Genomic DNA, 22,180 nt, shown 5'->3' with positions numbered 1-22,180 from the left:
TAGTTTAAGTCATAAAAGTGGGAACAGTAAAACTTAGAGATCTTTAAGTAATTTTTCAGTTCTCTATAAAAACAAAGTATTCGATAAAAAAAAGCAGGAATCCTGGTCTTTTTCAGTTTAATAGCTGAATTGGATTGAGTGCTTTGTAAAGCAGGAACTGGTGTTCCTAACTAGATCAGTTAAACAAAGCAGAAAATGTTGGTCAAAATTACTGACCAGTATAAGATGCATAATTTAATGTGGTCATGTCTGGAAAAAAAACTATCACAAACTCACATTGCAAACAACAGACCATTGCTGACTTCTGATATTCTAATGCTTTCCATGAACCTGTGTAACTTACTATTTTTCCACTATTTTCCCTGGGGAATGTACAACTGAAAGCTGCCAGTTTACTGTTAGATATAGGTTACTGCACCTTTGCTGTTTTTCTCTAGCGTTACATCTATATATGAAGTTGGCACATAGCCTTCCTCTCCATTATGTCTTCGAGCTCTTGTCCAACCATCTCCTTTGTCCTCCTCAATAATGTACAAAATTTCGCCTTCTTTCATTGCTAGAGTGCCTTCATTATGACCTGGGAAAACAAGAGGCAAAGAAATCTCAGTGTTCCGACAGAATTTCAAGTCATCTTTTTCCCAGGGCATAGTTTCCAGATTATGTATAAACAGGAAGAACCAAAAATCTGTGCAAGAGAACATATGGTCAAACAGGCTTACAGACAAAAACATAGGCCAATTTGTAAAGCTGAACATTTGCCAGTAGCTGTGCTAATATTTATCTTAGAACAGCACAAAAGCACTGCTCGTGAATTAAACCGATTTATAAAATATTTCCACTGATCTTACAAGCAACGAGTTGCTCATACAGTTAATTTACTTCAAATCACTTTACCTGTCTCCGCTATAACACCCGCGCCTTATAGTCAAGTTGCCTTGCAGTCAAGGAATCATAGCGCATGTTGCTAGCCTTACCATCAAACGGATATATTGCCTTGCAATGTCCTATAGCTGGTAATGGGTCGTCGTCTTCAAACTCATCATCAAACTCATTTGGATGTGCGTGTTGCTGTGGTGGGCCTCGAACTTCCTGATTTGCATCATCCGTGTAACTCCCTTCAGGGCTACAATGCAATGATTGGAGCGTGAGGACTCTGAAGACTTCTTAGCTCTAAAACTCAGAACATAGCTGCATCGCAGAAGGGGCAGACCGTGGATATCGCTCTGGGAACGCCTGTTAGCGGTTTTTGTATTTACTGCCGGAGGTGATTTTCTGAAAATACTGATCTAACAAAGGCTTGGACCGAATTCTGCTACAAAAACAAACATAAATCTGACAAACCTGGCTCCACAGAACATGGAAAACTGGTGAGCCTTATGCAATGCAATAAGATAGCTTTAAAAGGCACTGCTATTTAATGAGCGGGTGTTTTGATAGACTCACTTTTTTTTTTTTTTTTATGTTATCATAATGACATGAAGTGACCTGTAGAGTTCAGAACCAGTGAGATTTTCCTTTAGAAGAACATAAACTTTTCAGAGGATGAGTAACAACCATCACCTACTATTAACTATCAAAGAGAAGTACCGATTCAAGCATAAGGTATAAAAGCAGTAGAGGTAGAATAGTGACCTCTCTCTGCCCTGTGTTACAAGGTGGTTGATGTCACTGCTGTGCCGCCTGTCGCTTCTGGCTGCTACTTTACCTTCAACTTCAGAGAGCCAGGCCTTAGGGGAAAAAAAGACAAATATTGGTGTCAGAGGAAACTTGATTCTAAACCAGCAAATACCATTGAACAAATGCACTTAACTGCGTACGGTTTACTTGTCACTACACAGCCACACAGAGACTGCATTCACATGTGAAGTCTCCTAATTACTTCACGTGAAGCATGAACCTATCCCTCATGCTTAGCCTATACTCCACACTAGTCTTAAGGAAAAAAAAAAAAATCTTCAATCACATATGAATTTCAGAGCAAGTGATTAATAAGAAATTCTTCTAACCAGTTTACATCTTTAATAACGTACATCCTTACTCTAGCTAGATGAACATACATGAAAATACGGCACCCCACAAAAAAATTGTAGCAGGAGTGCCTTCTTAAACCAAGTAGTTTTTCTGGGTGCTATATTTATAACCCATAAGGCAAACTATTACCACTCATTTACATTTTCCAAGGAATTGTTTTAGAGTCAAACCTCATTCTTGTGTATTTCCATCCGAAGACGGTCCATGTTGCTCATAGTCTCAGTTAATTTTGGTTGCAAACTGCCTGGATCACCCATCTGGGGATTTTTTTCATAAACATCCTTCATCTTGATGAGGGCATCTCTAAAAACATACAAAACCCAACAATGATTATAAAAATTACATACCTCAGTACTGATCCATTAAAGCTAAAGTAATGTTTATGTGTGTGTGATCCTGACCCGTGATGAGATACAAAGCACAGACATGAGCAGCTATTGCTCCCCACACCACACCTAAATCCTTTTGCCATTCTGTCACCTTAGCCCTTTGCCTTCCTTTCTTCTGTCGTGCACAAGCACACAAGGACTCCAACTGTTGACTCTTCTCTATCCAGTCTCAATACCGTTTCCCATATTGTTTGTTACACACAATTTCCTAAATATTAATAACGTTCTTAATGTACTAAGTTGCAGCGCTCTTGCTCAACAGACCTACGCGTTGGTTTTTTGGTTTTTTTTTTTTTTTAATGCATGCTTTTAGATCCCGTGTTTCCTATGCTACATTAGGATCAAAATGCATATTACAGTGAAGCAGAAGGAAGCAATGCTAACAGAACCTACATACAATAAACCATGAACTAAAAAATGCTTTGTAATAGCTCGGACTAGCATACTCTCCTAGCTTCTGAGCACTGTTGGCTTACGTAGAGGACTTCAAAAGAAACAGACAGAGAGAGAACCATGACAAAACTCAAAAAAAGGACTCACTTTTGATCTGTTTCCTTCTGTAGTTCTCTGTTGAGTTCATCGATTCTCTGCTGCAGTTTCTTGCGTCTTTGTTCTGGAGGGAGATGGCTGAAGTCTTCTAGTGCAGGGCCCTGCAAGTAGAAATACTATTAAACAAGTAACACGCGGGTGTCTGGGCAGCTGAACTGACATACCCACACACGGACAGTGGTCGCTGGAAGCAGGATGGACCTTTTTAAAAACTCTACTTGACACACAGCTCTATAAAAGACCGCAACAGAATAGATGCACGTTCTTGCTGCCAGATCGTAGGCATTCATTCAAGGTTCTGTCTGCCTTCTGTAACAGTTGGCTCACAGACATAACTCAAAATTTGTACACTTAATTATTTTTCTGAAAAGCTGAGCCATGTACTCCTATTACAGCCACTGCACTTCAAGCAGATTTAGAAAGGACAGAAGTAATTACTACAGAGTAATTTCAGTCAGAACAAAAATCTAAGGTGTGTATATAATAGTAGTAATACGTATATAATGGATTCTTTCTCTGGAGTGTGCATTCTATGGAGATTTGGACGCTATCAGAAGAAAAATACTGTATTTTGGATCTTCATTCCAAAGTACTAGTATAGTTCTCTTCCCGAAGTTCGGCAATCTTGCTAGAAAAGATACTAAAACTTAAAAAGTTCTGATGCATTTTACCTCGAGTAAAACTAGTTCATAGAGCACAGTAAAAGCCATAACAACATCAAAATTTTGACTTAAATTTGTTAATCTGAATCAAAACTTGCTCAAATATTCCAAGTCACCTTTTTCATTATAAAAAAATAATGTTTCAGGGAGGGGAAAACCCTCCTACTTCCCAAACACTTTAAAAAAAAAAAAAAAAAAAAAAAGAAAGAAAAAGAAAACACCACCACAAAACACCCCAAAAACTTAAGACCACCTATTGTGAGCCCAAACCTGCAAAGGTTTGACTGCAAACTTTTGCCACAATTATAAACAGGATGGAAAGACTTGGGTATGAAAAGCATGGGAAGAGATTTTTACATATCTTGTGCATTTGTTGTGAAAACTCTTCCCTTCAGGGTGACAGACACCGACAGTGTTAAGAAGGAAATACAGTACACGTCTTAATAATGGGAAGTTAAGTTACATTATTTGTGTCCTAGCTGCCTAAGAAAGTTGGTTTTAGCACAAGAAACCCACTTGCCATAACAGTAACCCTCCATGGAGGCCAACCGAACTGGACAGCATTTCTTTTGTCAAGACGAAACTTGACAGAAATTTGGCTGTCGAGATTTTGACACAAGTAGCCTTAGGCTCAGGTGCCAAGTTTCTAATACCCCCTCTTAAGATCTTCTTGCCCCTCAACTTCTTGGTTCTTTTGCACTTGTAAAATCATAATCTCACTGCTTTTTAAGAAGGGAATACAAGACACAATAAAAGGAGGGAAAGCAAGAGACGATGTTTCCAAAATAAAGCAGAAGTGTTTCTTTCTGGAGGAAAAAAAAAAACTAAAATCCTTTCAGGTGCTTTTACACACTACAAAGAAACAAAAAGGCAATCACATCCTCTGTATCGTTCTTCCTTACAGGTCAGTTAAAACCAGAGTATCCTACAGCAATAATCAGAAGAACAGAGGTCTTTTTGTGAATTTTTACTGATTTACTCTGCAAAACAACATTAAGGTGTGGTTTTCATTTAATATAACAGCTTTCTAATATTCCTAAGTGTAAAGGATTATCTCCCCTGCCATTTTTTGGTTAAATTCAAAGGAGTGAATTTTGCAATATTCAACATTTCTCCTTTACACAAGTTTTGTAATCTTTTAATATACCTATTTTATGCTGCTTTAACAATTTTCCTGACAAAGAGAAATCACCAAGTATTTCCATCATGACCAACTTGTGAACACTGGTCAACCCTAAAATTCCAAAATCACAGATTTAGTTGCAGCCAGATCACAAATCTAATTATCTTACATTAAGCATGGATGATTGAGAAGACTGTGTATATGAGAGGAAAGTCTGAAGATGTATTTCAGCACCTGAATTAAAGCAGTTATGGTATGGAAACACTTTCAGAAGATTACTTTCATGCTATCTTAGCAGAAGTACAGCAGACAGATCAGCACACGGGCTTACCATCTTCACCGACCACTGCACAGTTCATTTGAAAACAGAAAGAAACGGGAAATTACTCACATGCAATGACCAGTTACGAAAATGATTAATGCCTAAAAATGTATCTTTAAAATACTACATAAGGATTAAAACTTAAATTTATAAAAAATACATTTTACTATGAGCACAAGAAAAGCAAAATACAGAATCAGAAATGCACTTCTGCTTTAAGAATTACTGATTTAAACATTACTAGGTGATAATGGGTAGTTTAACCTATGAAATTCTAATACACAACTTCATCAAACTACTTTTGAATTTTAGTGTTTTGAGCAATACGCTAAAGAACTTCTACTGTAGGAGAAGAAACAAACACACAGCCAACATTGCACAAAATAGCAGAATTTGATGACGATGAAGGACTGGTCAGCCATACGCAAATAATTTGTTAATTACAGCTAAGAATCCACTACCATCACTGTTACAAACGTAATTTTTACAAGGTATTTACTTTATTATCACAGTAGAACTACAATAAACAAACATCTTTTTCAAGTTTAGAAGTTAGTGATTTTACTTTCTGAAAACAGCGTTTGGGTCATTGGTGCTATACTAGAAATGTTTTAGTCCAGATAAAAATAAAGCCATTTAAAGAGTAAAGACTTTATCCTTGGAGAAAGCAAACAGAACATGGGATGCCAGGTGTCCTATCTTGGGTTTAACAGTCACAAGATTTTGAAGATCTACCATGCTTTCAATGACTTTGGATAACCCTTTCCAGAGAACACCAAGCAACGTAGAAGATACGTATCTCCAATGTCATTTATGACCATCAGCAATTGTTAAGGCTGTTGACTGGGACACACACACAAAATTAGAATTTCTAGCAATGAGGAAAGTAAAGCACCTTAACGATACTTTGGTAGAAACCTCAATAAAGTCCAAAGATGTAAAATAGCTATAGAATAAACTTCTTGTTCCCTTTAGAGTCTTCCAAGAAAACAGAAGTAAGGTTTACGTATCACTGTTGATGATGCAGCTATTTATGTATCAAGTGGCATTGAGCAAAGACCTCTCAGCACTAACACTATTTACAAATGTTAAGATTTCAAAGGATCATAAACAGCATGTAATAGCAGTACTAAAAAGCAAGTTACACTTGCTTACACTTAAAAGACTTTTTTCAAAAACCTATTCTACAGCTACTGTTTGCTGCTTTCGCTGCACATCACGATAGGAAAATCTAATGCAATGCAGCACAGAATGAGGGCAGTCTGGTTTTGTGATCACCAGTGCCTTGAGTGAAATCTTGTACAGGGCACATTAAAATAATCACTATGCTTACTGTCTGATATACGCCAGCTCACGGATAAATCTCGGTAGAAGCAGAAGCGAATTAAATACCATTTGGTATTTAATGGTTCTGCATGTCAATACCACTTGGACATCATTTTCCAGGGACAAAACTGGAAAACAGCATCACATACTAGCAACTATTAAGCACTGAATCAAGATATATTATAAAGATAAGACTGATCAAGGAGATTAGAATTACAGTATACATTTCAGTTGAAAAGGCACTCAATATGTGATGATGTGATGTCTGTTAATATGCTTGCAAGGAATTTCAAAATACATAAAAATAAAATGTTCATCCTGAAGATTTACAGAGATTAACTATTTGATATTGTGGGATATCTGAGTTAATCCAGACTTGTAGGATACTAGCAATCCTTGCTGATTTTACGGAATACTATTCTACATTAAAATCACTCACTTTTACAACATGAACAATGAATTGTAAGACTAAGAAAATTAAATTAAAATATGCTTTAATTTTCCATTAACATTCTGTAATTGTTAGGAGATGATCTTTTGCTTCAGCAAGAGGTTCTAGAACTACTGATATTACAAGGTGTTGATTTGTGAGCCAGGAGTCAACACATTTAGTGATCAACAAAAACGAAGTGTAATCAAGACCTGTGCCATTTCAACAACTATCTAATCCAGTTAGCTCCTCACTGAGTACTGAAGAATGATCATTATCCTCATGACCAGAACAAATTATGATATAAGTGACTCGGAAGGGGAAAGGAGAAACTGTCCTCCATAAATACTTAGAGGACCACAAGGATTTTCTAAAAAATGGTGGTGGTAGAAAGGGTATTTCCAAGATATCTGGGGCCCTGAAATAAGATGCCACAACATAAGAAAATAAGTTTTAAGTGTAACTCATTATATTTCAGAATGACAGCAAGGGAGCCTCTGAATTGTAACTTTACTGCAATATCACATTGTACTTTGATCTCCACAGTAAGTCAACAGTAGTCAACCATTCTTGATGCAGCAAGCCAGCAAGTCAATACTGTTTTCAAAGATCAGAAAATCATGAATTATATATAGTCAAATGCATCCAATTATCTCATTATTTGGATCAATAAGTATCATAAAACGTACATAAAGTAGGCAGCCTATGCTTCACTGACATAACAGGAAAGTGCCAGTACATTTAGCACCAGTACTATAAATGTTGCTAGGAAACCACTTAACATTTCCCTTTTATTTTCTTCCAAACAAATTCTATTTGCAGAATATGCCACTATAAATCAGTAAATTAATTGATAAATCTCAGAAGGTGGCATCTGGTAGTAATTTTTCAATAATTTTACCCAAAAGAACCTTGGACAAACAAGAACAACTTATTAATCAGAAAAATGCATTAAACTTGCAACATTTCAAAAATCAGCATTTCAAAATCTGCAAGCACCATGTGCTGTAGCATTTGATGTACAAAAGAAATGAAATTGCTCCCTTCTTAGTTCGGTGTCTTGTAATCAACTACTATTATTTCAATTAAAAGTCAGCAAGTAAGACATCTGATCTGTCAGATGGTTTTTGTGATGACTATATACCCAATGATAAATTACTGCAAAAATATGTTACATGATGGTAGGAAAACATTTGTGAATGTGAACAACAATGAAGAAAGGTATCAAACACATGCTGAGCACCCTCTTTATAACACCTTTCTTTTAGGCACAAGTATTTGGAATGCGATCAAGAGCATTTCTATTTGATTTTATTTTTAACCTGCTGGTAACTTCTGTATAATATGAAACACAGTATCCTAACAGTGACCTTAGAGCTGAAGTGTTACTTTTAACAAAGTAAGCCTTATAATGAGGGTGAAGAGCATTAGAAAAGCCACATCACAAACACACTGTTCATAGCCCATCATGCATTTCCACTTGTTATCGAACTTACCCCTCTTTTGAGGCTTCTGAAAGAAGGAATTCTGGGCTTCCCTGTTTTTATGTCACTCATGCAATAATGCACTGGTTCAATGGAGAATATGGGATACTGGGACCCATTAGGAGTACTGGATGTGTATAAACTAGTAGGGGTTAGGGGTGGGGATTGTGGCTAATGTGGAAATAAAGAAAGCAATAAATAAGCCAAATGTTCAAAGTAATTTTAAAATGAAAATTCTGTCTTACAAAAATAAAATTTCCATCCAACACAGAAACAGCTTGTAACATTCCAGACACATTTACACTATAACTGTATTGGTTTTAAAAGGCTTATGTCATGAATTAATCTTCAGTTACAGGTTGGTGCAGAGAATGAAGGAATATTCAAAGAAGCTTTAGACTCAACACTTCCACAAGATCCCGAAGTTGCCAGTCTCTTTTCTTAAAAGAGGAAGTTCCACTTTTCCCAACTTTAGTTATGGCCATTCTGGAGGTTTGTGCATTCCTGCTCACTGTTTCTTCCTACATTTTGATGTAACCTACCTTACCTACCAGGTAGGCTAAAATAGAAATATTAGGTACATCTATGGAGAATGACTAAAACAAAAAGTATACGCAGCCTCTGTAGTCAAGCTGGACTGACACGATGGCTGCATGGCATTCTTAATCAGTATCATCACAAGAACTTCTTCCACTTTCTTCCTCCCCTTTTTTCAAATTGCTTCTCTCATTTTTTGTCTCTCATACCTCTGCTGCTTTTTCCCAGTTTGATTTTTCTGTACTATTTCCTCTGTGGCACAACTCACTCCCTTTCCAAAAGACTTTTATGTCTTTGACAACATCAAAAATAGGTAAATGCATATCTGGAAGTCAAGACCAGCCATAGTTTCAGCTAAACAAAAGCCCAAAGGCCACCATGAATACCCCAGCTACAATAAATCAGTATATTTTTATATTAGCTAATTTAAGAATATCTTTTAAAACCTGTAAATAATATTTGGGATTAAGTATGTATCTCCCGATACATATTTTGCTCCCAGCTGCTGTTTTGTAGAGCATGCCTCCATCCTCCCCAAAAACAGGTGAAAAAAAGGGACATAATCTTCCATTTCCTCCAGGTCCTTAAGGAAGAGATGTACGCAGTATGTATACACATATGTATATCTGTGATTCCATACAGGAGATAGTAAGGCTGACTCTCTGAATGCTACATACAAAATGAACAAACTGGGGAGAAGAAAGAGTAGGGAAAGTCCTGTCTGCTTTCTTCAGCTGTCCTCATACTAAGGTATTTCTTACAATGCCAAGGTCCAGATTCATAGCTTCCCTCTCCAAAATGCTCAGAAAGATGCCTTGTTGTCAAACTGGTAATCATGATCTAATTTCAGAGCAGGCTGAATCTCACCGACCTCTGCAGCCAAATGCAATAAATATGCTAATGCATTAATGCATTTCAACTATTATCAATCATTAATTATACAGCATGAAAAGTAAACAATCAGTTTTCATTTTAACACACAGCTGCACTTACATAATACACTGAGGAGGGAATAAAGAATCAGCTATATCCTTTCTTTCTGTAAAGATCTGCTTTCTTGGAATACTATCAAGTGGAAAATAAATCCTACCATTAACAAGCTCTAAGAATAGTTTCCTATAATAAATGGCAGAAACTGAGTTGGAGCATTAAAATAACCTCATTGAAATTTGTGGGAATCATTAAAATGACTCACTGATATGCTCCCATACTAAATAACAACCTAGCATAAAATTTAAATATGCATGCTTCATTAGTCATTTATATAGCTAATGCATGAATCTGTAATCTTTTTTGTTGATCCACGAAGATATCTTGCACAGAAAGTGTTAATTGAAACTCATAATAATACAAGAAAGGAGTAATTTCTCTGCTTTCAATTTTTTCTTGAGCGTAGGAATATTTTTACCTATTTCATAGTAATATTTCTTCTAGGACATTTACCCATATGGAGCTTCAACAGTATGCTTTATCAATGAGATATTATAAATTTTAATGTTTTCAGACAAACCTCCAAAGTTTTCAAAACTAGCAGCAGGTATAATAAAAATTTATATAGAACACTCTTATATAAACATCTACCAAACGTGATGTTTAGAAGGGGGTTGCTTTTGCAATATAAAAGAGAGATCTGAAGTCTGCCCAATCCCCACGCATACTCCCCCTCCCCTTATTGTTACATTCACAATTAACACCTTTTCTATGCAACTGCAGGAAGTCTTTATGGAAACTTAGAAACGTTACAGAAATGGGAAGCTACTTTTATCAAACAACCATTAAAACATTCCCAGGCAAAAATCACTAGAAGAAAAATTGGAAAACTTCCCCCAGTGAGAACTTGATTTTTAATAAGCATCCAACCCTCCTCAAACCTTACATGTATTTCAAAAGACAGTGGCGGGCAAGGGGAAGGTTATTTTAAAATAAATAAATTGCTGCTTCCATGCACTCTAGATCTTCACATTTTAATTTTCCAAATAGTAATTTCTTAATTGTTACCTTTGGCTTCTTTCCAAATAGCCACAGCTTTCCTTTAGCCTTGCCCACTGTAGTTTTTGAATCAATTCTCATTCCTTCCTGCTTTGGTGTACTGATGGTTCCATCAGAGATAGTTCTGTAAATATTCTGACTGTAATCTTCAAATGGAAAATCTCCAGGAGGTTCAAAACCGGATTTGAAGCAGTCTATCACTAGTTGAGAGTCCTAAACATAGGACATTAAGGAGTTTAAAAAGCAAAACAAGCACACCCATCAAGAACCGGAGAGAAAAAAACACGGAGGCATAAATTTTCCCTTTAACTGCAGAGATGCACAGATGGGAAAGTGAGAGAGTTCAAAATGCATGCTTTTGGATAGATCAACTTCAGATAACGTCTGTCCTTTTTTATCAGCAGTGTTACCATGAGTGTAAATCAAAGCATACCCTGCTATTCAGAATCCAGCAAATACTCCCAAAGGGTTATCACAAATTTAAAACAGGACATGCTTTAGGGCCAAACTAATCCTTCAACATTAGCACTGAAATGAAGATAACACTAAGAAACTAGATGTAGTAAGATGTAATAGGGAAGAACCCGTATTAGAAGGAATAAGAAAGAAGTGCCAATAGCTGCAATCAAATAGGACATAGAATGGTACTTTGTTAACTGAACACCTTTTAGATGATTTAATGCTACATGCTGGAGAAAGTACCAACCACACTGGTATTCCAGGATGTTTCAGGATAACCAAAACAATGTGTCCAAAATCACATACAGTGAGAAAGTGTCAAAGATCTTCAGATCGCAAGAAAGCAATAAATCAGGAAGAGAACAGACACTGAAAGTGGAAGTGACCACTGAGGCTAAAACTGGAGTCACAACACTTTTCAAGCAGACAAATATTTGACAACATAGAGATAAATGTACAGGGTAAGTCCGTCTTTCCCCTCTCCACAGCTTCCGTATCAGTTAAATTGCTCATGCACATTTAGAAAGTCACTCAATTCTACTTACTCTATGTTCATCAACTGATTTTGCTGCAAGGATCATCCCTTCTAAACATTTAGAGATAATCGGAATAACCTTGCGCTCAGAGTCGGCAAAGCCTTTGTAACATTCACTAAGTTTGATAGTCCTTCTTTCATCCATTTCTTGAAGTTGCTGCAAGCACAAAGTAAGATAAAATAAAGCTTTTATTTGCAGATTTTTTTTCCCCCCAATCCTGATGTACCCATTTACTGTGGTCATCACAGTGTAGTACAGAATTTCTGTGCTTTCCCAGTATTTTTATTTGCTTAACAGAACTGAATCAAGTTAAAAAAATCAAGTCCTTTCAGACATAGACTTAAGATGCCCAGAACAGTACTTATGAGAGTTGATACTCTTTGATTTTTAAAAATTATGTAAAGGACTGGACTTTCTTTTCCTTATTCTTTTTAAAGCACGTGTACAGTGTCTACAGCCACCTATTTAGTTTAAAATACTTGTTTCATGCAAAATTGAAAACTACAGTAAAGAAATTCTACCAATTTCTACATCTCCTCACTCTCTCCTAGTTCCAAATAATTTCTCTCTGATGATATAATATCTCTATCTCGCTTTTATTTTTATACTTTTCAATAAATACCAATTATTTTAAAAAAGGGAAAAATTAGAAATATTAAAATCATATGCTGTTTAGACATGCTCTCTGATTGGAAATACAAACCATTTCCTTTAGAAGTGTGCAAGAAAATAAAGAAAAGAATACCATTACATAAGATTTGTAATAAAAGTCTACTGGAACACAACAAAAAGAACAAATTAAAGAGAAATCCCTAATTGAAGGTGAGGAAAAAACCAAAAGAAAACAAAAAGCAATAGTACATACATCAATAGGTTATCAAAAACGGGATAAGAAGTTGGACCTTTCCTGTATCTACTCTAACAAAGGCAGATGTCTCAAACAGCATCCAATTTCATCTCTCCAAAACAAAGCAACAACCTAGTCATGCTAAATCCCTCTCCCAAGGTTCTCCCATAGAATGTTAGCAAATACTTGCAAGGAAATAATAAAAATGTAGTCCCAAGAGAAAGTAGGACTAGGCTTTTCTGGTCTTACTGAAGATTTCAAAAAAACGTAAGTAATATCTTACAATGATAATGGATTTTAACCCTAGAGAAATAAAGGCAATAAATCAAAACTCTGGTCCAAGCTACAAAGAAAGACAATCGAACTGTTTCTCCTGGGAGTTCACTGCAATTCCTCCATCAGTGTGCTAATGTCAGATCTACTGTAGTGCTGCTTAACAGTTAAAATATTAGAAAATTCTTTAATAAGCCAAGGCAATTTTCGCCTGCGAATCCTAGACCTCCTAATAAGTATTTTTTAGAAATATGATCTCCCTTGGGCTTCTGGAAAATATCAACCATTCTTAAGTTGGTACACCTTCAAATAAAGTCAGTATTTTTACTTTCCATTCCTTATTCCACATCTCAGAATCAGTTTCTCCAGTCACAGTATTCCCCCAAACAGCTGAACGTACATGCCAATACACTTCTGAACTCTCCCTCAACTGACGCCCCCCAACTACTTTACTTTAAACTAGTTTGCAAAGTCTGGTTTTGACAGAATCTTAAAAAAAAAAAAAAAGTCTTAATAGTTACATGAAGCACCTTGAGAAATCTCCTCTTTAGATGCAAAGCATTGATCTAACTTGACCTTTAACTTTATTACTGTAGAGAGTTCTGTGGATTGCTGGTAATACTGATGAAGCAGTGACCAAGGGGGGGGAGGCTGGGGGAAGTACTTCTGCCTCCAATCCACCCATTTTATACCTATACATGAGACACATTAAACCACGCAGCCGCCATTAGCTCGGTGCTTTCCTTCATCTCTGCCAGAGTCAAAGCATTCACACACACACACAAATATCAAGAGAACTAGTGATCAAACCTTATGAGAGTGATTGTTTTAAATGTTTGCTCTCGCTCAGATGTCTCAAATGTTTATTTTGCCATACCTCTTCAGCAATATTTAAACCAAGTCTATAAAATATAAAATCTTCACAGAAAATGCAACAGAATATTTTCATTACAAGTGTAAGCATAATTACTGTAAGCAGTAAGTCTCCTGACAAAACACAGGTTGTATCAAGATTATGCTAATTTCTTGATAAAATTATCCACTAAAATCCCCAAAATAAAAGTTTTACATTTTAAAATCTACTTCTCCCTTAAAACAAGATCAGACATACTTTCTCTGTGAATTATTTTACCTTATAAATCTGAGGAATGACAATGTAGTAGTGTTTGTGCTGTTCCCCATTAAAATTCTGTAGTTGTGCAGCATATTCATTTTTGTTTTCATCAGCCATATGTGTACGCAGGTTTAACTGTTGCTTAGCCTAGTAGGAAAGGGTTATCAGTTCAAACATGTCTTGTGCTTTTCAATGACATCCAGCATTATTTTAATTTATTTTACCAACTATACAAAGCCACTAATCACAAGTCATCAAAACTGACATCCTTATAATTGAAATAAAAAGAACGTGAGAAGTCATATATACTGACAGTCTGCAGACCTAACTTGTTATACACAGAGAGCAGTGACCATTTTAGTTCCCTCAGCCCTGTCACTTAAATGCATATCCCAGAAAAGATAGGTGTGACTGAACATACATACCACAAGATACCAAATACCAGTAAGTAAGCCTGCCTGTTTATGGAAGGTAATCATCATCTCAACAGCATCATCTCGAGACTAACGAAGCATACTCCCTCTCTGTGCTGTCTTATATTTCACTGTGACTTCGATTTTGGACATAATAAGCAAGCGTATTTTATACACAATTTTATACAAAGAGTATTATTCCAGTACTGATGAAAAATATGCAAATAAAATATTTTTTTATTATAAAGAGAGCATGAAGAAAGAAATGGCATCGCTCTTACCTTCTCAACATCAGCCTTTGTCGCATTAGTGTCATTGTCCAGTCTTTCGTAGCTTTGCTGTGCCTTCTCTGCCTCTCTGCATTCTCTCTCAAATTTCTTTTTGCTCTACAAAAGCCACAAACTTACTGCTTCAGCAGCCACTATCCCTTTCTGGTTTTGTACAGTAATTTTGAATTCTAAATATCAAACCTTCCATTTAAATATCTTAAATGCACTAAGTGCCTTTAAGTAAATACATTGTTCTCACAGCAACCAAGTCTCAAAAATGTCCAACTTTTCTATTTAAAACCTATTTCCTTGAAGTACCAGAAAAGAAACAACTGTAATTATGCTATAAGATGTCAGATAATCAAAATACAAAATAACCTATTACAAAGATCTGTAGTTAATTATAAACAGACAAGCCCACTTTCTAGCCTCACTTCAATAACCTAAATAAAAGTGAGGGGGCAGAAAACTTAACCCTGGACTTGTATGAGTAAAATTTTCAAGTTCCCTTCTTCAGTGATCAATTTTAATGGAATAAATTCCGCTAAATAATTTTCAAGGTAGTCTGAAGGATTTATCTACATTACAAGATCTTAGCATACCCGTCCATTATCATCAGTATTCATATCAACCAGCATAGCTGTCAGCAGCACAGACAACAGTGTTCAATGTACCTGATGTTCAATATATCCGACTGTTGTCAAGACAACTGTTGTAGGAAAAAAACTGTTGCAGCTCAAGAAGTTAGTATCTCTAGAGACAAACTGGCAACAGAGATTGTGTGAGCACTGCTCTCCTGCTTCAGTGCAAAGTCAGGCAATTGAGGTTAATGTGTCCCTTAAAGGCTGTATGCATTTAAAAGACTGACTTTGCACTCAAGTAAATACAGTGCACACAACACAACTGATTGTTTGAAGTGAACTCTGGGAATTATCTTGGTGAAGGCTGATAGCATCTAAAACTACCACATCCGCTTCTACTCTGATCCTCTGACCATGAATTAAACTCTTTGACGTGACACTGAAGCAAGACTTGTTTATCTGGGTCCACAACAACAAAATACAAATTCACCTCTCTGGTATTGCTTCACAATAATCTGGGTCAAAGATATACTAAATTTCTAAGACACAAAACCAGCAGAATATCAGACTGCAACTTGAACATACTTGGTTGAATTTTGTATTTTCTCATCTTTAAAAGCATGTCTCTCAAGAAAAAAGGAGCTTATCATCTGTTCTAGAGAAATTAACTTCCTGCGTTTCTCTGTTAAAAAGTAATTCTACCTCCCGAAAGTATCATAGTCTATAGTGGTATTCTTGAACAGACCTCATGTAACAAGCCCTCAAACTCAAGTCAAATATAGCGACTTAAGATTTCATCTTCATAAAAATAAATTGTCTTTATTAATTACTCTCTAAACAAAAAGTAGCCCATGCAGAAGCAACCGAAGAAGTCTGTACCCCTGTTAAAAACAGATTCCTTTATGCTGGATAAAAGCCAAGGCTTCACTCAAACTCAACCTGTTAAAAACAGATCCCTTTACGCTGGATAAAAGCCAAGGCTCCACTCAAACATACACACAGAAGCTGTTTACAGGAGATTTTTTTTAAGCAGGGAACTAGAAATACATTGAACTGTATTTTGGATGTTACCAAGTCTGATTTGGACATTCAGTAATACAGCTAAACATTGAAGTCTAAGCAAGCAAGATGACAACAGTTCCATTTACAGACTGTGTATTATTAAGTTTGATAGGGGGAAAAAACCAAAACACAAACTCACATTATCCATCTGTTTCCAGCACATGTCCAGATACTGTTGAGCCTTTCGCCCTTCCTGAAGATGCTAAAAACACCACAAATAAGTTTAATTTACATACCTTTTTAGTACTATTACCATTAGTTAGTCCCTGCTCTAGCTGACACACTGATGTGCAGTATCTCCCACAGGTTACCAGTACTTTTTGGAAGACACTACTAATCTTATAAGAACAGTACACCACAGATGAAAATTACACTGGCAAAAAAGTTACTAGTAAGCACTATCTCCCAAGATCTTAATTTTTATGTTTAATAACTGTAGTAAACCAGTACATAAAAATACAGAAAAAATGTGTTTTATAAATGTATTACAAAACCTACTTATTGCCAAGTTCGTTAAATTGAGTAAACACATCAATTCATTAAAAGATATATCCATTTTGCTATCCTATTATCAAATCAAAATACAGAAATTACCATTTTTCTCTCAGTTTTTAGATCATGAGAATATCTCATCAATTCTCCGTACACTCTGTGTCCCATTTCTTCTGCAACTACTTCTCGTTGTCCTGCATAGTCATTCAACTCATTAAGGATGTTAAAAAAGGCAATACATGAAGTAAACCTGACAGAAAGCACACACACACAAACATACATATACAAAAAGTGAGACTTTTTTTTTAATGGACTTCTTTTAGTATAGTCTGCACTCCTGATGAAATAAATTTAAAAAAAAAAGATACATATTTTACAATAAACCTTATCTTAATTGAATTACAGTAGAAACGCAAGTTGGGAAAGCCTACATTAAGCCTAGCACGTACTATATGTTGCAATGTCTCTTCAAATACATTTTATAAGAATATGGATTTTTGCGGATGGAAAAGAAAGAATAATACTACCTGGAAAGCCCTGTAGTATAGTGGTATCTCCTAAGCTGCCAACTGAGAGGCCTGAGCTTGGGAACAGATACATACGTCCCTAGGCTCGGAGGCTGAACTTGCTGCAGAGATGATGTGCTTGGTAGTCTTGAGGGTGGAACATGCCAATCATACCACTCATATGCATCCCGATGGATGATCTACAGAACAAGTTTGCTATCAGCTCTGGAGACAGCTGCCTGTTTGCCTGCCCACCTCTTGGCTGGAAGTAAGGTGCCACTATGGCTGGCACTAAAAAGGGGGGAAGAGGAGGGGCAAAGGGTAGAAAGTGTGTGTGGAAGGGTAGAAAGGAAAAAAAAAAATAGGCACTGCATTAAAATAGACATCTTTCTCTCTGTGGAATACTGCCATCTCCATAGGCTTGGCTCTGGGGAATTCAAATGCCACCCTAGCACTAGAAATCCCATTCCCTGTGGTCCAGGATCTTTAAATAGTGGAAAGACTTAGAGGAAATCCTAGTGCGAATTCTTAGGCACTCTGTGCACAGCATGTGCTCTGGCTGCAACCTGACACCTGCCCACTTTCTTTCCTTCATAAGAGTTATTCCTAAAGAAAAAAAAAGTAGTGTTTTTCTAAATAAATTAAAAAAATGGCTATGGACACGGACAGCAAAACGTGCACCTCTGATAAATAATCATCAACTTGCTTAGCACAAATTCCTCCTCCACAGTTAGACATTCACTTATTTTGTCTCCAGAGTCAAAGCAAGTCAGCAGTTTAAGAGCTCTTCTTGCCAAAAACATGACAATTTTGTGTACACTCAAGTCTCAGTATACAAACATATAGCTACATTTGCATTGCCATACAAATGCACTGAAAAACTCTACTAAACTAAGCAAAAAACACAGCCTAAGGACACATAATCGCTTTTCTATTAAAAAAAAAAAAAAAGCCTAGACTGTACATAGCATACTAAACTTCTGCTTTCAAACTTTCAGCTAGCTAAAGATTAATTTGGAACGGAGCAAGTACAACCTGCCATGTTTATTACTTTAAAATACTAATAGAAGTAAACTCAGGTTTTATGATTAAGAATTACAGCAGAACTATAATAAGCCAAGCAGAATTCTTTTGTTGTCTTAGCCAATTAAATACTTTATCTTACCAAAAAAAAAAAAAAAAAAAAAAAAAAAAAAAATCCATAAAAGCACAGAGCATACTGTAGTCCTCGTTTCTCATACACAGAACTTGAAATGCACATTTTTACCTGGGTTCCTCATCTTTGGGTGAACGTTTGGGACAGTACTTCTTAACCAGATTTCTATTAAGGAAGAATGAAAAAAAAGATGCTATTTTAGAGTCTCTTTTGAGAAGAGAAGACACGCACACAGAAAACTGCATGAACGAATTAGTTCTTCTTAATGACTTCAATGAACAAATCTATTCTCTCTGTCATCTTATAAGGGTCCTTTAGATAACACAAGGCAGAAATCTATGGCATTTTCAAAGTTTTAAGTCTCTTTGACGTAGAACAATATATTTGTAAGTATTTTAAAACCTCTATTGCACAGTGACTAGACATAAAATAATACGTTCTTTATTTAACATCCTTTTCAGACATGCAAAAGATGGTAGCAGACAAGAAAAAAGCAAATGTATAATCACTGTGTAACATATAGGTAGCACACAGTGTATGCTATACCCATGAGCACAAACTCCATGCCTGAATTAAGCTTTGAGCGTACATTCAGGTCGAAGGTTTTAACCACAGTATCTCCAAATCTTCAATAAGGGTATTTCCAGAACAGAAGAGGCAACACCTCTTTTCAGGAAAGAGGTTACATTTTGCGCTACCACCAGTGTTGTAAATATCAGGTTTTTAGAAACCAAGAAAATCTCTAAAAGACGATCCACAGGACGAGCACTTTACACAGTGTCACAGTCCAACTTCTGAGAATGCTGATATGAACTCATTTGCTTATCATACAACGCAGAAACAGCACCTTAAGAAACATACGAACCACACCACCTACTCTACCCTAGAGCATAAATAACACAGGCATACACTGCTTACACAAAGAATCGCAAAATAATTGCAGTTACATATATTGCTACAAATATCCCAAACCCTGTTAATGAACATGAAATGAAGCCACACAATTTTGCAGACAGGAGGGATAAGAGGTGAGAATGTCCAATGATTTTTTGAATTCTTATCTTCCTGTACATCAACCTTTGCTTTAAACTTCTGAGTACACATTTTTTCCAGCACAGCATTCTGCCTTGATCTACAATATTGTTTTTCTGACAGCAATAAGGTCTTTTAAAATTCTTGAAATTCAAAAGGATACATGTTGTCAATCTTGAAAAAAAAAAATCCATAATTTCCTTCTAATTTTTAGTAGCTGGATGTCCATGCCTTCAATTGGTTGCATTTTTTTATTCTAACAATTTTCAAAATTGTCATTTTTTTCCAAGAAACAGAAAAATTGAAATAACCCTACCACAGTTCTTTTCCGTTCCCTGTGAGAGTTTGTCATTTTACAGCAAATAAAGAATCCTTTTTTGTATGAAAAAAAAAAAACAGGTAAGACATAGGATTTTTCTCAAATTGCTTACCCTCAACCTTTGTGCTATTTGAGGTCAAAGAAGCAAAACATCTCAGTTGCTGTGTATTTTTAAAAGCAGCAAACAGTATTTAAAGAGAGATCTACTACTATAATTAAACAGACCAGGATTTAAGTACCAATGCCCACCGTCACAAAAATTCTCTTGTTTTCCAAACATTAGAACCACTTCATCAAAAACTTGCAAGCAATGTTTAAAAAGTGGACCAGGTTGCCTGTTACGATATTTCTCATTTAAACTATCAAAGTATTATATTTAAGTGTGAATTAACATCTCAGCAGAAAATAATGCATGTCAATTATTGTTTACAATCCACAAATATAGAAGCAACACAATGCTGGCAATTTCCCCCCCCCCCCATCCATCTCTAAATAATCATACCTTCCACTTAACAAAAAAAGCCCCAAACAACAACAAAAGTGCAGGCCAAGTGAATCATTTTGTTCAAGAGACAGAGTGTTTGCCTTGAGCTTGTCAGGGAAGACTTCTCAAAGTGCGTTCTTGAGGTGGACCTGGATTATGCAAAGAATGGTTCTGCTTTTTAACTGGTATGAAGCAGACTTCATTCAAACATCTGTATTGTGTAAAGGAATAGTATTTTGTAATGACACTATTTTACGCATCCACCCAAAGAAGCAATTAAGTATAAAACAATGCAAACCTAGCAGAGCTGCTTTAACAGCTACATTTTAATTGGCGCCTCTGGATATAATTCTTCCATCTGTTTGTCCAGTAGTAATTGAGACAATTGGCCGCTGACTTCGTAGACTGATTATCAACATAGCCCAACACAGTTTCCCCAAAAGCAGCAAAGAAGTGGACTATATAAAGCAATGCACAGCCCCAGCGCTACAGAAAAAAGGAGAGGAGGAATAAGAGAAGATCCTGTGAAACGAAATATGGCATGCATGTTCTGTATCTCATTCCCACTCTCCATAGGTAACTTTGGCAACCTATGAACTACCTTATCATTAAAACAAGGGTGCCAATCCTGCTTTCCTCTAAAATAACCTTGTGCAACTTCTCGAATGAATTTACTTGGAAGCCGCATTATCTCTATGGTACAAGGGTACAAGCAGTGAGACTATGTTCATTCATGAGGTATATACCAAAATATGAGCAGGGAGTCAGTGTGGAAATAGCAAGCTCAGACCCTTTGTCTCTTTCCATACCCTCAGAGACTACAACCAGAAAGAACAACCGCGATAAGATAGTCCTTTTTACATCAGCATGGACTAAGAAACAGAACAAACACTGACTTTTTAAAAAGTATCTACAAATTTTGTAAGAACTTTCTCACTGAAGTTAAAACAAGAATCTCTTTTTGCTATCACCAGAATCAACTGCCTGTTGTAAAATTCTACTTGGTAGGGATTAAAGGCAGGCATTTTGATTGGAAAATGCTTAAACCCAAGTAAAAGAAAAAAAAAAAAAAATCTTCTTCGCTAAGTAACTTTCCCATGTTTCATTTTCCCTTACATTTCTGCTTTGCTCCTTTAATGCATGGGAAACCCTTAAAATTCACCTTATTATTATTCAGAAGGTGGAATGCGTAACAAGCACACACTGCTGTAGCTAAGCAACCACGCACGAGCCTTTTCAAGGGAAGATTTTTCAGAGGTGTTAAAAGTGAGAAAAGAAACCACTTACTAAAAAACATACCGTTTAAAGGGGCAGGAGAGAAGTGTCACAAATATAGATTATTTACTAGCATGCTGATTTCTGTTCTGGTTTCATTTTCTAGTGCAACTGTTTACTATTTCTAAGAATACAAAAATATTATATAATCCTTTCTCCTAATAAAAGTCAGTTTCATTAGTCAATCTTGTCTACCTTAGGATCACAGGAACATAGTTTTGAGACGCTGTGTGATCAGGATTTAAGGTTCAGGAACAGCACGAGGTACAATAATCAAAGTCGATAAATATGAAACAAGAAGCAAATGCAGAGTTCGAAGAAAAAGCCAGAGTTCATGTGAACAATGAAGCATAAATGGCTTTTCCAAGAAGTGAACACCAACACTTAGAAAAAGCAGAGAAATTGGATTTAAATCTTTGAAAAAATGCAGGTTGACAAGCAGCTAGTATGAGTGTGGATCTGAAGACTGAAGCACTATTTTAAAGAAGAGCCAGCTGACACTTTAAGGGGGCATAACATT

General features: G+C 36.1%; 1 protein-coding gene across 1 annotated transcript in view; it reads right to left on the bottom strand.

The window, feature by feature from the left end:
* Positions 1-398: 398 nt before the first annotated feature.
* FNBP1L (formin binding protein 1 like) overlaps positions 399-22,180 on the bottom strand; it is a 29,676-nt gene continuing 7,894 nt past the window's right edge. Inside the window, exons 3-16 of the mRNA XM_075711232.1 lie at positions 18,662-18,715; positions 16,991-17,138; positions 16,536-16,598; positions 14,766-14,870; positions 14,090-14,218; positions 11,847-11,993; positions 10,852-11,055; positions 8,329-8,487; positions 5,086-5,100; positions 2,961-3,070; positions 2,202-2,334; positions 1,633-1,727; positions 975-1,123; positions 399-577 (exon numbers count right to left, since the gene is read on the bottom strand). Coding sequence (XP_075567347.1) covers positions 399-577; positions 975-1,123; positions 1,633-1,727; positions 2,202-2,334; positions 2,961-3,070; positions 5,086-5,100; positions 8,329-8,487; positions 10,852-11,055; positions 11,847-11,993; positions 14,090-14,218; positions 14,766-14,870; positions 16,536-16,598; positions 16,991-17,138; positions 18,662-18,715 — 1,690 coding nt within the window. The remainder of the gene's footprint in view (positions 578-974; positions 1,124-1,632; positions 1,728-2,201; positions 2,335-2,960; positions 3,071-5,085; positions 5,101-8,328; positions 8,488-10,851; positions 11,056-11,846; positions 11,994-14,089; positions 14,219-14,765; positions 14,871-16,535; positions 16,599-16,990; positions 17,139-18,661; positions 18,716-22,180) is intronic.

The sequence above is a fragment of the Pelecanus crispus genome, chromosome 5 (assembly GCF_030463565.1).
Source record: "Pelecanus crispus isolate bPelCri1 chromosome 5, bPelCri1.pri, whole genome shotgun sequence".
Classification (NCBI taxonomy): Eukaryota; Metazoa; Chordata; class Aves; order Pelecaniformes; family Pelecanidae; genus Pelecanus; species Pelecanus crispus.
The sequence above is the reverse complement of the archived record's forward strand: the minus strand, read 5'-3'. Positions and strand labels throughout refer to the sequence as shown.